Here is a 14,069-nt window from a genome sequence, read left to right as displayed (position 1 = left end):
GTGGATTAGCCTTCTGTTCTATTTTAAGTTACATTAGAGAACTGTACGCTATCTATTTTTTGTACATTAATCTGAACAACTTCGCCATCTTCACCTCCAATAAACAAAACTAAGCACAAATAATGATTCCTAGTATTTCAATAAAATACGTAATAGTTCACCGAAGCAATGGATAAACATGGGTAGACAAACAGAGCGTGAAATGTAATGAAGAGATGCGATACTGCGCAGTACACGAAATTACATCCTTATATCCAGTCCCAGCATCCTCCATCTCAACGCTGTCCTCCCCTTTTGCAGCGTGCTTGGCGTATCCCAGAGGTGTGGTAAAAATTGTGAACGAAGGAAGATCCATTTCACATCCTTAACAAGTGGCTAATAATTTGCGACTATTTCGACCAAGTGGAGAATGGACTACATTTAGTGAATGAATTCGTGACACAATGTGAAACGTGAAATACTGATTTGTATTTGGATTGTACAAGTCCCGCGGAATACCAATTACTAAGGTATGAATATCAATGAAAATAATATAGCTATAGGTGTAAACATCCAAGAAAATGCGAAAATATAGTGAAAAAAAAATCAGCTGGAATGGATCTTGGATGATGATTCATTGTTTTCCTTTTTAAGGCGTGCACACTTATGTGATTAGGAAGTCCATCGAAAAGATTTTGTTGAAACTTTGCTTTCAATTGGATAGATAAGCCCACGTTACATGCTATGTGTGAAAAGTAATCATATCCAACATATTGTAATTGAATCTATCTACTTCATATGGGAAAAGGGGTTGATATATTTATGTATACTTATATGACAGCGTTTTGCGTGATTAAAATCACGATTGCTGAACGAAACAACAAATTTATAATGTTCTTCTTTCGAAATAATGGATAAGCAGCTACTTCATAGTAGTACTTAATAAGAAAACATATCAGACTGTGCCGATGAATTAATGGGTCAGGGGTTCTAGTTGATAATTATTACATTTAATATAACTTACTAACAGGTTCAGTAACTGTACAGTCATTTCATTCTATTTGCGCTGAAACGAATATTCCAGCAGAGAAAAACTCGCAAATATTGAATGAAACGCAAATAGAACATAGTGCAAGCTCGAAGGATATGGAAGAAAAAGATATCGAGCCGGGGCGCCAAGATGTCTACATATTAACTAGACATCATTAGTAGCATACTATTAGCTGTTTTCCTTTCTATCCAATGATCCTCAACATATGATGGCTAGTATAACGGCTATACATTTTGCCTAAATGCCTGGAAGATAGAAACCGAGTAAAATGTTTTGCATTCATCAACCTGATTAATCTATCCAGCGGAAATTGTGCCTTCCTCTTGCATTAGAAAATGTATTGAAACAAGTATATTAGATAGATCAAAATAGAACTTTAGGGAAATTGATTCCATTATTTTTATTAATATACGTATCTACGAAACGATTAGATTAGATTAGATAAGGTATCTACGTATCTATGAAACGGACCGCAAACAAGAAGTCCGATGAAAGTGTCTCTAATGGACGAATTGAATGAAATATCCCATATACCGACATAGGGGAAGGAGGGGTAATATGCCCTAGCTAAGCAAAGACTGCTTGATGTCTTAGCTGTAACGATTTTAATAAGTATTTTTACTTCATGAAACATTTAAACAATATAGCTTCATTGTTTTTATTTTAAATGCGTACACACATAAGCAAGTAGGAAGTCCATCAAAAAGATTTTGTTGAAGCGTTATTGTTAATTTTGATGCCATTTAAAAATTGTAGAAAATCTCTATCATATTGATAATATTCACATAAAGTGGTGATATTTCGTTGCCGGGAAAACTCATGAGGCAAAACGCCTTCTAGCTGGCAGTTTTTAGGGAACAACGCACCACGCATCGGCGAATCAGCATTCTGGTATGGACGGACAGTGCGTGGAGACACGTAGGTTAGCCCCCCTATAGCGTTTGCCTCAACGAATAATATTGGATGTTTCATCAAAATGTGGAAAATATCGGTTTTTCAAACCTTCTTATCCATTATTTTGACACTTTTTTTCACACACTTTTCAAAAAAATATAATGTGCCTTCCCCTTATTCCGTTCTATTGACTTGATTAATTATATTCTATCAACTTCTTTTGTGTTTTAACAATTTTTTAACAGTGTAAGTGTTTGACCATGGCTCTTCATCTTAATGTAATAGAAGTTTTGCGTGTAGTTTAAATATTTTCCTTGTGAAGGGTCTTATAGAATAGCCTTATAAAGGCTCTATAATGGTTTTGAACTTATACATAACTTAAAATTAGGTGGGCTTTACAATGCTCAATTGGGCAATCTTACCTATACAGTAGCAGTTGTATACCTGGCCACGTCATTACAATCACGGAAGGATGGGAAGGAATGTTAGTTCAACATCTATTAGTAACAGGCAGGTCCAGATTTAGACGGAAGGAGGCCCCGGAGCCGACAGCTTGTGGGAGGCCCAAAATGTACATAAAAGGTTGGTTTTGGTACATAATATTTGTGGGGGCCCGGGGCCATGACCCCCCCCCCCCAGCCGCCCACTAAATCTGGCCCTGGTAACAGGGAATCAATTTTTCTGGAATGCGCATACAAAACAAGCGACAAAAGAAAACCAACGACAAAGCTTTGTTTTTGTCGGAGAAAATAATGACAAAGATCCGAAAAAAATTGTCAGCAACAAAAAAGAAGACAATCTTGGTGCTAACTGTTCATCCCGTTATTTTGCATTATTTCTAGGGCAAATTTTGGTTTTATGCTATCATAGTTTCTGCTTTTATGGAAATATTCAAGAATCGAACAATGATTACAAAATTAGCATCGTATTCTCGGAAATATCAGAGCATGCAAGGCAAATGATTCTTGTCATATTGTGTTCGGATTCTGATAAAGGTTTGTCGCAAAATTTACATGAAAACTAGTTGACCCAGCGAATTTTGTGCAAAAAATTGAGGAAGATAACGGATATAAATTAGCAGAAATTGGGCTGTCGTGAATGCGGTCGTAAAATGCCAACTTTATTATATATATATAGACATAGATAAGGATGTTTGAAAATATATGAAGCGATCAAAATCAGTATAAATGAAAACATGAGAATATGACAAATATAACAATATAATAATAGAAAAATTTGAAATATAAGGTATAATAAATATGGAAGTTTGAACAAATAAATATATGATAAAAATAAGCATAAGGGTTAATGATATATTGCGTGGAAACAGAACCCGCGACCTCCTGTGTATAAGGCAGAATCGGCAGCCGCTAGACCACCGAGCTCGTCTATAGCTAATAATGGCATGCAAAATCAGTAGAAAACTCTGTTAGGATTACTAAGGATTTTGGCAGCACGTTTTTTTGCTATTTAGGTTCAATCTGCTGTTTATAAACATTTTGAATTCTATTTAAATTTATTCAAGTTCTATTACAGATTTACGAAAACATAATCTGTACTGCCGTTCTACGCATGCTTGTACCAAATTCAAAAATGGTAAATGAGAAAATGGCATTTGAAATTGAACCCTAATTTTTATTGCTGATGTATAACCTGAACAGAATTTAAGATTATTACATCACAGAACCATTCTTACTTACTTACTTATGGATCCTGTACACCTCTGGTGGTGCAAAGGGCCGACTTGAAAGATCTCCTTCCTGAGCGTTACCCAGCTATCGCTTTAACCTGTTGCCAGGTTAGATTTCGGTCGACTTCTTTTATTTCTTTATTGAGGCTTCGCCGCCATGAGCCTCTGGGTCTGTCTCTGCTGCGATGTCCCGCTGGGTTCCAGTCTAATGCTTGTTTACAGATTTAATTTCCGCCCCTACGTAGAGTGTGGCCGACCCAGCCCCACTTCCGATCCCGAATTTCTGTTTCTATCGGCCTCTGGTGACAACGACGATGGAGCTCGTTGTTTGAGATCCAGTTGTGAGGCCACCAGGCCCGAATTATATACCGCAGGCATCTGTTAATGAACACCTGGAGCCGTTGAGTGTTCTCCACTGATACACACCATGTTTCGCTAGCGTATAACAGCACAGATTTCACGTACCGCCGTCTGACGCCATTTGGCTACCAAGATATTGGAAGCTTTCAACATTCTCCACTGGTTGCCCGGCTACTGGAGTCACCGTGTTTACATCCAACGATTTGGTTTTGTTGACGTTGATGACTAAACCTGCCGAAGAGGAGCGCTCGGCAAGGTCGTTGAGCTTACTCTGCATATCAGAGCGCCGTTGCGCGAGGAGTGCAACGTCATCAGCCAATTCGAAGTCGTTTAGGTGCTCCATGGTTATAGGCTGCCATAACAGCCCGCGGTTTGGTTCACGGTCAATCGCATCTACCAGAATCTCATCGATTACGATGAGGAACAGTAATGGTGATAGAATACATCCTTGCCTCACACCAGCTACAACCCGGATAGGGTCGGACAGGACCCCATTGTGCAGCACTCTACACGAAAAGGCCACGTACTGTGCTTATATGAGGCCGATGATTTTCTCAGGAACCCCCTTGCGTCTCAGGGCGCCCCACATATTCTCGTGATTGAGACGGTCGAAAGCTTTTTCGTAGTCAATGAATACCAAGTAAAGGGACTCTTGGAATTCGTTGACCTGCTCCAGGATTATGCGGAGCGTGACAATGTGGTCCACACAGGATCTTCCGGCACGGAATCCGGCCTGCTGCCGCCGGAGAGTCGCATCGATCTTCTCCTGAATCCGGGCTAGGATAATTTTGCACAGAACTTAACACTTTACACGGAACGGTACACAGCAACATAATGCATCGTCAGTTATCGCATACAGTCAGGTCACCCTTTTTGGGCACCTTCACTAAGATACCTTGCATCCAGTCGACCAGGAAAGTTGCGGTGTCCCAGATTTTACGAAATAAACGATGCAGTACATAGTTGAGCTGATGTCATGGGGTCAGCTTTGAGCATCTCGGCTGATATGCGGTCGACCCCTGGAGCTTTATTCGATTTCATGCTTTGGATGGCTGTTTGAATCTCTAGCAGTGATGGAGCTTTGGTATTGACGCGTGTTATATGTCGGATCCTAAGCAGATCATGCCGAGGTGGTGATGGCCTGGCTGGCACTTGAAAAAGTTGTTCGAAGTGCTCGAACCAGCGTTTCAGCTGGTCAGTTGGGTCGGTCAATAACTGATCGTTCGCGTCTTTCACAGGCATCGTTGCATTCATCTTCGCCCCGCTTAAGCGTCGTGAAATATAAATCCATCCGGTGATCCATTGTTTTCTCTGGGTGCGCAGTTCGCCCAGATTGTTCTCGCTGGTGGCGATGAAGGCATTATTGATGGCGGTCCATTGGTCTTCCACGCTGCCACCTTCCGGAATATCTGCAGCACGCGTCTCCAGTTCTTCAACGAATGACCGTTAAACCGTGGCATCTTCCAGTCGGCGTGTGTTGAATCGTCGTCCAACTCTTTCCTTCTGCCGACGAATCCGCGCAATGCGCAGGCGTATTTCGTCGATGAGGCGGTGATGATCAGACGCGATATAGGCACTACGTTTATTCCGTACATCAAGAAGGCTCCGTTTTCATTTTCGGCTGATGCAGATGTGGTCGATTTGATTTTCTGTAAGGCCGTCACGGGAGACCCACGTGACCTTGTAAACCGGTCGATGAGGGAAGAGTGATCCCCCGATCATCATGTCGTTATTACCTCAAAACTCTGCGAACAGCTCTCCGTTTTGGCTCATTTCTCCGAGACCATGGCGTCCCATAATGCGCTCATGGTTCGAGTTGTCGGATCCGATCTTCGCATTGAAGTCGCCCAAACAAATCTTGATATCAACCTTCGGAATTCTATCTACGATGGCATTGAGTTGACTGTAGAAGTTCTCTTTGTCTTGCAGATCGGCAGCATCGGTTGGCGCATAACATTGGATTATAGTAAGGTTTCGGACCCGTGTTCTAAATCTGGCAACGATTATCCTTTCACTTCCCGAGCAGCACAAGTCAGACGAAAATGGTTGCAGCAACCTGATTGTGACTAAATCAGGTTACATATGAGTTGCAGTAACCTATGTGGAATATGTGTGCTGCTAGGGTTATAGGTTCATAAGCGCAGAGTGTGCCTGAGCGCTTAGTAGGAAGCCAACTCCGCGATGCCGGGGAGCGTCCCAACTAACAATTTTGGTGCTAAAAGCTTCAACTTCTAGCCTTTAGCTGTATAATATTTGAATAAAAGCAGCCAATGCTGAATAAAAGAAAAGCCTCCGCAAATAATCTCTTAAACTTCAACTCGACTATTACCCAAATATCTATCAGCTAGTCAGTTTGGGCCGAATATATTTCATCTTTTATCGTTTATGCAGCTTTCATATAGTCATAAAACAGCTCTGTCTGAATTAGCAACAAAGCTTATCGGTTAAGAGCTCATGTATGTAATTGAGTTGCTTGTTAGCAACTTCTTATATTACGGTGAGAAGCATTCACAATGAAAGCCTTTTCGCTGATGTTATAGCACTAACAATATAGCGTAATGGCACTATAAATGAACTAACGAAACTTTCAGGCATCTTCTGTATCTTTGAAGATCATACAACGTTTAAGTAAACCTTATATTGCTTCTTTTAATAGCTTATCAGTATGGAATGTCAAAACCGCAATGTTTACATTTGATTTTTGTTGCCGAAGCTGTGTATGATCTATTGATTTCTGTAATGCAGCTACAAAGGTATTCATGCTCTTATAGCAACTGCCAGATAGAAAACAAGTCATTTAGAAGCGATATTTCTGTTAACGGCTACTGTTAAACGATTAGCAGCAGAGTAGCATCTATACAGATCGAGAAAATGTTGCCTAGAAACAATTTCAGCGATTGATGATGCATAAATGTTAGCCAACAGAACATGCTGATAGATGTTTGAATAATGGTTGAAATAATGCTGAAAGCATAATTTTTAAGCTTATGTGCTAAAAGCAACATGTAGGCCTCTTTATAACGTTTATGCAGCATGAATCTGAAAATAGCGTTAGTAAAACAACCTATGGGGTATGCGAAGAAGTACATCCATAATTTTCTTTGTTATTTACATATGTGAAAGTGACGGTGATGACAGAGCAGCAGGCATTGAATCAGGAGATCAGGAGTTCGAATCTAGGTAGCAGCAAAATTGATATTTCAGTTTTCACAAAAAAAAAACATTAAATAAACTCCGAAATTTACTCTCCTCTCAAATAATATTTAATCAAATTGAATTCAGTGGCTGTATAAAACTTATTTAACAGATTCAAAACATCTGAATAAGTCATTGAAGCGAATTTATATTACTGAATGGTTTAGTAGAGATTGAGAAAAATTGTGTAACTTGCTGTAAAGTAGTTGTGCAGGCAAGTCAAAAACAGCTGAATAGATTCGCCAGATTTGCTGGTAAAATATTTGAATAGAAGTTCTTGATCATATGAATAGCACACATATTCAGCTTGAAGCCGTATAGACGAGTTGAAATAACATTTACATTGACATTAAATGTTAGTTGGGGTGTTCACCTCGTAAACCAGAGTATAACAGAACTTGTCCCGACGGCGTTCTGTGTTCTCCAAAGTTTGACCAACGGACTTCACTCAGTCCCAGGATCTCAAACTTCATGCGGCGTGCCTCATTGGCAAGTTATACCAATTTACCCTGCTGGGCTAGGGTTAAAACGTTCCATGTTCCTATTCGTGTCCGTTGTTTCGCGCTAAGAGTCGTCACCGTAAAATCAGTCCGTATTCTTTCATTATCGGATTCTCGAACAAATTAATGTTTCGGGAACAGTAGGTTGTTGGCCCAAGGTTCCCTATCCACCAGGATGGGGCTGCCATCTTAGGTATAGCTTCCGGGGAATAGCATTTCATACTCAGCCGCTGGATGCCAGAACAGACGCTGTTGGAGCCGCACCTCCTTGGTGGACAGACGCTCGATCAGTCGGGTCAAATTTATTTAAAGTCCCACCCAACACCAGGACCAGGCTAGTGCGCTTTGAGCGGCACACGGTCGCTTTGACAGGGCCTGCTTGGGGACACATGCAGCTTTTTATAGAAGTTCAACAGAGCCCACTGTCGAACCCCACAACATCCTAGGCAGACCCCACAGGACGCACCCTCTCACTCTAGCTGATGTCAGAAGGACAACAGTGCCCAGGCTGCACTACCAGCTAAGTACGCAACCCTTAGCTGGCGGTCAATTGTCATCGGAAGACCCGTGGAAGCGTGATTATTGGAAATTGTGAGGACCAGAGCTATGTTAGGCGCCCCTTGCCGGATGTCAACTCACCATTTCGCAGCCCATCACAGAACCATTCAGAAGACTTAATTTCATTGAAATCATTCTTTTTTTCACCCACAAATAGAATTTGCACCAACGATCATGAAAATAGTTTCGCGGGACAGTTATGCCGAGAAATAGAGCACTTGTTTTGTGGTTTCTACGCATATCAGCCCCGTTCAGTGCATGATTTCGCGAATGACTACTGCGATTGACATATGTCTCCACATGCTTTATCCATGGAACCATCCACGTGGTTGAAGTGATTATGTCGCATAGAATGTGGATTGTACAAATTTCCTCCATTAAACCAGTGGAACAGGCTAATATTGGAAAATCTAAACAGAAAATGCTATTTGAATGTGTGTTGTTCCATAAAATAACAGAATCCGAAATAATGTTTAATTTAATCACCGCGAGACAATTATGCGTAGAAATTAAGCAATGGGACAAACAGATTTGATGTTGTTTTCAATGATTTTCTGAACCAAGTTCATAATCTGTTAGAGAGTAAAGTATACGTCAAAATAGACTGCTCTATGGTGAAAAGTCAAAATCCACGAAAACTAACATGGGACAACTATGCGCAGAAGGGCAATGTAGTTTTAACATAATTCTCGTCTAGTTCAAGTTACCTCAATGATACATTCTACTATAATGATGTTAAGAAATTCTTTAGGTCCATATTGAGCCGTTTATTCAGCAAAAGTATTTTCCACAACTGAAACCATATAGTTATAAGAAAAAAAAAATGCAATTCCTTGAATCTAAGTACAGAATATATCAAACAATTGAAACATGCTGTCGATTTGGACGAACGTAAATGAGTGAAGAAAATAAAAACTTGTGGATGATTCGACCAAAAATGATGTAAATTTATTTAAAATGGAATTTTCTCAGCATAAAATTTACACAAAAGTTTTTTTTTTCATCGGATCAAATGTTACATATGTCAGATATTGAAATAATTTTCTATTATATTTCTGTAACCTTTTTTTCAGACACCAGAACTTTTATACCACCGCGGATAACAGTAATGGCAGTTGGACGTGTGGCCGGAACGGGTAATATTGGATATTCGTCAAACTATCGCGGTGGAGGTAAGCGATAATTTTTTATGCGTGCCTTTGCAAATTGTCAGGAGTATTAAATCTCCTTTTCATCCATGTTTTTCGGCTCAACTAGTTTACTTTTTTAAATTTTACATACTAATGGTATAATATAGACCCACATTAGTAACAATATATCATTTTACTATTATAGGCAGGTCCTACCACGGTGGGATAAACGAAGAAATAATATGGATCAGCATTGGAATGGCAATTACCATAGGTGAGTGATAACCAGTTTTCCCATTAAAATGTGTATTATGCATGCATAAGTTGCAAAGCCGTTCTACGCATAATTGTCCCATGTTAAACACCTTTGATGAAAAAATCTCTAACTCGAGTTATTTTATCCCACTGAAACAATGAAGTTGTCGTTTGGTGATAAAGGAGACTGAAAAACTGATAAAGTAGTTATTCGTACTATGTTCTGCAAAAATGTTGCCTATGCTCATTAGTAATGAGTCATTACATTCCAAAACTATCAATACAATTTGCAGATCCAATCGATTCTGAAATTAGTGAGACAAATTGAAGCTAGTTTGATTTTTTATCACCGCTAACATGGGACAGCTATGCATAGAACAGCAGTACAGTGGTGCATTGTCAACTTTGCAGTTAACAATCGTTGTAGACTAACTTATTCTCCGATTGCATACTTACGATGAATCGGCTAAAGCAGAGGTTCCCAAACTTTTTGTGTATGTGGCCTACCTAGTAGAATACCATACTGCTGGAGAATCAGGAAGATCCATTAATTACCTAACGTAAAAAATGGGAATTTCAAACCCTCCCTCCTCCCCATGTCACACTTTTTGTATGAAGCGTCTCAATTTTTCGCATGGGTTGTCCTACTTCACTGGACTCCTCTGCCGTTACGTAATTTGTGAATGTTCCCTCACGCATCTAATGCCATGATTTTTAGAAACTAGATAAAAATGAGTTCGCGCATGACTGAACAAATCATAATAATTTTTTTTACATCCCATCATTGTTTTTGCCAAAATCTCGTTATTTTTTTCTATTTGAATTGGATAAGGATTGAATTTTAATGGGATTCGGATTGAATTTGAGTTGAATTACATTTGAATTTTATTTGGATTGAATTTGGATTAGATTTGGATTGGATTAGGATTGATTTTGAATATGAATTAGATTTAGATTGAATTATAATTGGATTTGGATTGGATTTAGATGTAATTACACTTGGGTTGGATTTTTATTGAATTTGGATTGGTTTTGGATTGGATTTGAGTTTAGTTTTGGAATGTTTTTTTTTTATTGTATTGGACTTCATTCTATTTGCCCGAATATCGTAAAACAATAAAGGCCCTTAACTTCGTAAAGTTTGTTGTTCTCTAATCATCCAATAATTACTTAGATCCTACTCTAAAAGCTGGTATAGATTTGTTGGACAGAATAGTGATAAAAGTATGAATCAAGATTTGTCTTTCGCGACCCACCATTGATCAGTCCACGACTCCCATGAGGGTCGCGACCCACAGTTTGGGAACCCATGGGCTAAAGCAATAGTCAAGTATGACATGTCCGACCATTTATGAATAGCATATCGATTCAGTTATTCATTATATTGCGTATTTAACATTTATATCTCGTTGCAGGCATTTTAATTACACTGGCATTGATTTACCTTGCTTACGAGAAGTGCCAAAAGCGACGAAACCATTATATTCACGCGTAAAACAGCCCGTTCGATGAGCAATGCAATGCGTATGGACCAACTCTACCTGGTAACAATCTTTTACCCAGAAGTAATTATAATCAAAGATCGTTTCAACTTCAGTCACATATACAATTATTTTGAAGCACTAAAATGTTGAAAAGAAAAGCACCATTTAGGTCAAGTGGAAAATGTTATACTGGATAAGTAATTATATGTAACGATAAATGTTTCCAAAAAATCAAAAATCCCTGTATTATTTTAGTAGATATATAAAAGTTATTAGATTACTGCTCTGGGAATTCATAACGCACCCATATTGATAACAATCAAAAGCAATGAATTGGTGCACACTGCACAAGTTTGTTATTTTTTCTTTTTTACTATTTTGCACAATTGAACAACCATGACAGCAATAAAAAACACAGATTATGCCGAAATCGTCCCTTACAAGAGCATGTTATTAATAATGGAACAAATACTATATCACGACTGAATTGTAAGTGATTCTTCTTATTCTATTCTATAGAAACGGTAATATGGTACATGGTAGGCTCGAATTTCTCTACCTTTGAGTATATGTACCAATAAAGAATTTTGTCTGATCTAATGGGTTGCCATTTGTTTTGAACTGAGCCTAGTTTATCAGGTAGACCAAATGGTCTGAAATCCAGCATAATTTGGATAACTAAGAACAAATTTGTTTGAACTCCACAGTGATTTGGAGAACTTAAAACATCGTATTTGGATATATCCAAATCGTAAATCATAGACATGATCTCCAGGGGCCTGTTGTAGCTGGAACATAATGCACGGTGCGATCCGTTCATAAAGAGCACGTGGCTTAAGCGCTTCTCTATTAAGAAGACCACGGCGCAATTTAATCTGTCCGGATGAGACTATCCCGTGACGAATCCATCTAAATTTTCCAGAAATGGATTTAAGGATCGGTCCAGCCTGCAACAACGATAAGTGCCAAAAAAGGTCCATCCTATCTTCCATCCAAGCTCGACAGTCACAACATACACTCAAAGAGACGATGAGAGCCCACCAGTATTAAAGGACAAAGGTAGAGGAATCTATCCAGTTTTCCGTTGCCTGTGGATTGTTTTAGTGGATTGGATTGGATTGTGGATTGTTTCTACGTGTGTGAAGATCGATTGCATCTACTGTGTCGAGAATTCTAACCAAATGGAGTAAATGAAAAGGTGTGTATCCACTACTACAGCACCTTCTTGTTAACTATTATTGGTATTAGGCTCGGAACAGTGGGTGCTAATGCTAACATGAAATGCTAATATTATCTTCCAAACATAGACGTACATGTTCATGATAGAATTAGAACAAGAATAATTTATCAACTAACTATATTAAAGGTGATCTTACAACAAAGCCCTTCTTAGCCATGCGGTAAGGTGCGTGGCTACAAAGCAAGACCATGCTGAGGGTGGCTGGGTTCAATTCCCGGTGCCGGTCTAGACAATTTTCAGATTGAAAATTGTCTCGACTTACCTGGGCATAAACGTATCATCGTGTTAGCCTTTTTTATAGAAGGATGAAGTTAAATCTGCATACAGACACCTGAAATTATCACTCAGGGAGTGGGGTTGGCGCGGAAGGCAGAAGACCAGCCCACCGGACCTACTAAACCCACCCAAGCAACAGAAGGTTACTTGAGTTACCCTCTCTACTAATACCTCGCTCATTCACGCTCACACAGGTACTTATCCCGTATGAGTCTTACTTGGGTGCTCTCTCTAACACACCCTCTGACACACCCTGACACTCTTTCTGACGCACCATATGAGTCTTAAGTCGAAAAAGACGTACTCGGATGGGCGAGATGATCCTCGAGCTGAAGCGGGGCGTCTCGCAAAAGGGCGCCGCCTACAAGAAGTTGGCGGAGGAAGTCCTAGACGAGACGGTCAAGGTGAGGGCACTCATGACGGAGGTGAATCTATCAGATAATCAGAAGCAATCTCTGCCGACGCTGCGGATTGGAGGGACATAAGACACAATGCTGCACGAACCCTCCCAATTGTTTGATTTGCTCCAGCAAAGCTGTGAACAGCAAGCACCCCATGGAGGGTTCGAAGTGGCCGGCGCTTAAGCGTGCTGCAAAATCACAGTGCAGTAACGCAGCTGGCTTGCTCGGCCTTGCCCGAGTGTTTGGTGTGCGCAGGTTTAGTGGAAATGACGGAACACGTGTTGTTCGTGTGCCCACGTTGTAGCGCAATGGGTGACCACATGCTTGCCACATGTGGTCTGGACACTACCCCGGACAACCTAGTCCGGAGGACGTGTAAAGATGAAGTTGGCTGGAACGCCGTTTTATCGGCTATCGTCCAAATCGTCTCGGAGCTACACATAAGGTGGCGCGTGGACTCAAGGATGGCTAGTTCAGGCGCAAATAAGAGGTGGTCCAAGGGATCGGAGTCGGCTTCATGGGTCATACCTGTGGTCATGCCCTGTGGTCGAACTCGATCCTTTTATCGAACAAGTGGCCAACCGGCGTCGGTCAACCGGGCGGGTTCCGAACCCGAGGACGGAAAGGGGTCCTCGTCAAGGCTGGGGCAGGCGTATCGATGCGACGAAAATGGTTCTCGTCAACGATCCGATGGGCACAAGAAGGCAAGGTGCGCAGCAGGCAAGGTGGATCGATCAGGTGTAAGATGACTTGCGGGCCCTCCGTAGACTGCCTGGTTGGCGATGTGTAGCCATGAAGCAGGTCAACGAATTCATAGAGTCCATTTACTTGGTTTTCATGGACTACAAACAAGGTTTCGACCATCTCAATCACAAGAATATGTGGGGCGCCCTGAGACGCAAGGGGGCTCCTGAGAAAATCATCTACTTCATCGAGACAAAGTACGAAGACTTTTCATGAAGAGTGCTGCACAATGGGGTCTTATCCGACCCTATCCGAGTCATAGCTGGTGTGAGGCAAAGATGTATTACGTCACCACTACGGTTCCTCATCGTA

The 14,069-nt window shown here is 40.5% G+C and overlaps 1 protein-coding gene across 1 annotated transcript; it reads left to right on the top strand.

Moving 5' to 3' along the window:
- Positions 1–266: 266 nt before the first annotated feature.
- Positions 267–11,447, top strand: LOC134215888 (uncharacterized). The gene is made up of 4 exons (XM_062694978.1): positions 267–509; positions 9,301–9,399; positions 9,563–9,631; positions 11,028–11,447. The coding sequence occupies exons 2-4, from the start codon at positions 9,336–9,338 to the stop codon at positions 11,105–11,107; spliced, it is 213 nt and encodes a 70-aa protein (XP_062550962.1). The 5' UTR covers positions 267–509; positions 9,301–9,335; the 3' UTR covers positions 11,108–11,447.
- The last annotated feature ends 2,622 nt before the right edge of the window (positions 11,448–14,069 follow it).

Source organism: Armigeres subalbatus, chromosome 2 (assembly GCF_024139115.2).
Source record: "Armigeres subalbatus isolate Guangzhou_Male chromosome 2, GZ_Asu_2, whole genome shotgun sequence".
Taxonomy (NCBI): domain Eukaryota; kingdom Metazoa; phylum Arthropoda; class Insecta; order Diptera; family Culicidae; genus Armigeres; species Armigeres subalbatus.
This window is presented reverse-complemented; position numbering and strand designations above follow the sequence as displayed.

Excerpts from the sequence above, each read along its gene's own strand:
- LOC134215888 (XM_062694978.1), top strand. The coding sequence starts at position 9,336 with ATGGCAGTTGGACGTGTGGCCGGAACGGGTAATATTGGATATTCGTCA. Across the intron at positions 9,400-9,562 it reads GTCAAACTATCGCGGTGGAG|GCAGGTCCTACCACGGTGGG; the intron begins GTAAGCGATAAT and ends TTACTATTATAG. Across the intron at positions 9,632-11,027 it reads TGGAATGGCAATTACCATAG|GCATTTTAATTACACTGGCA; the intron begins GTGAGTGATAAC and ends ATCTCGTTGCAG.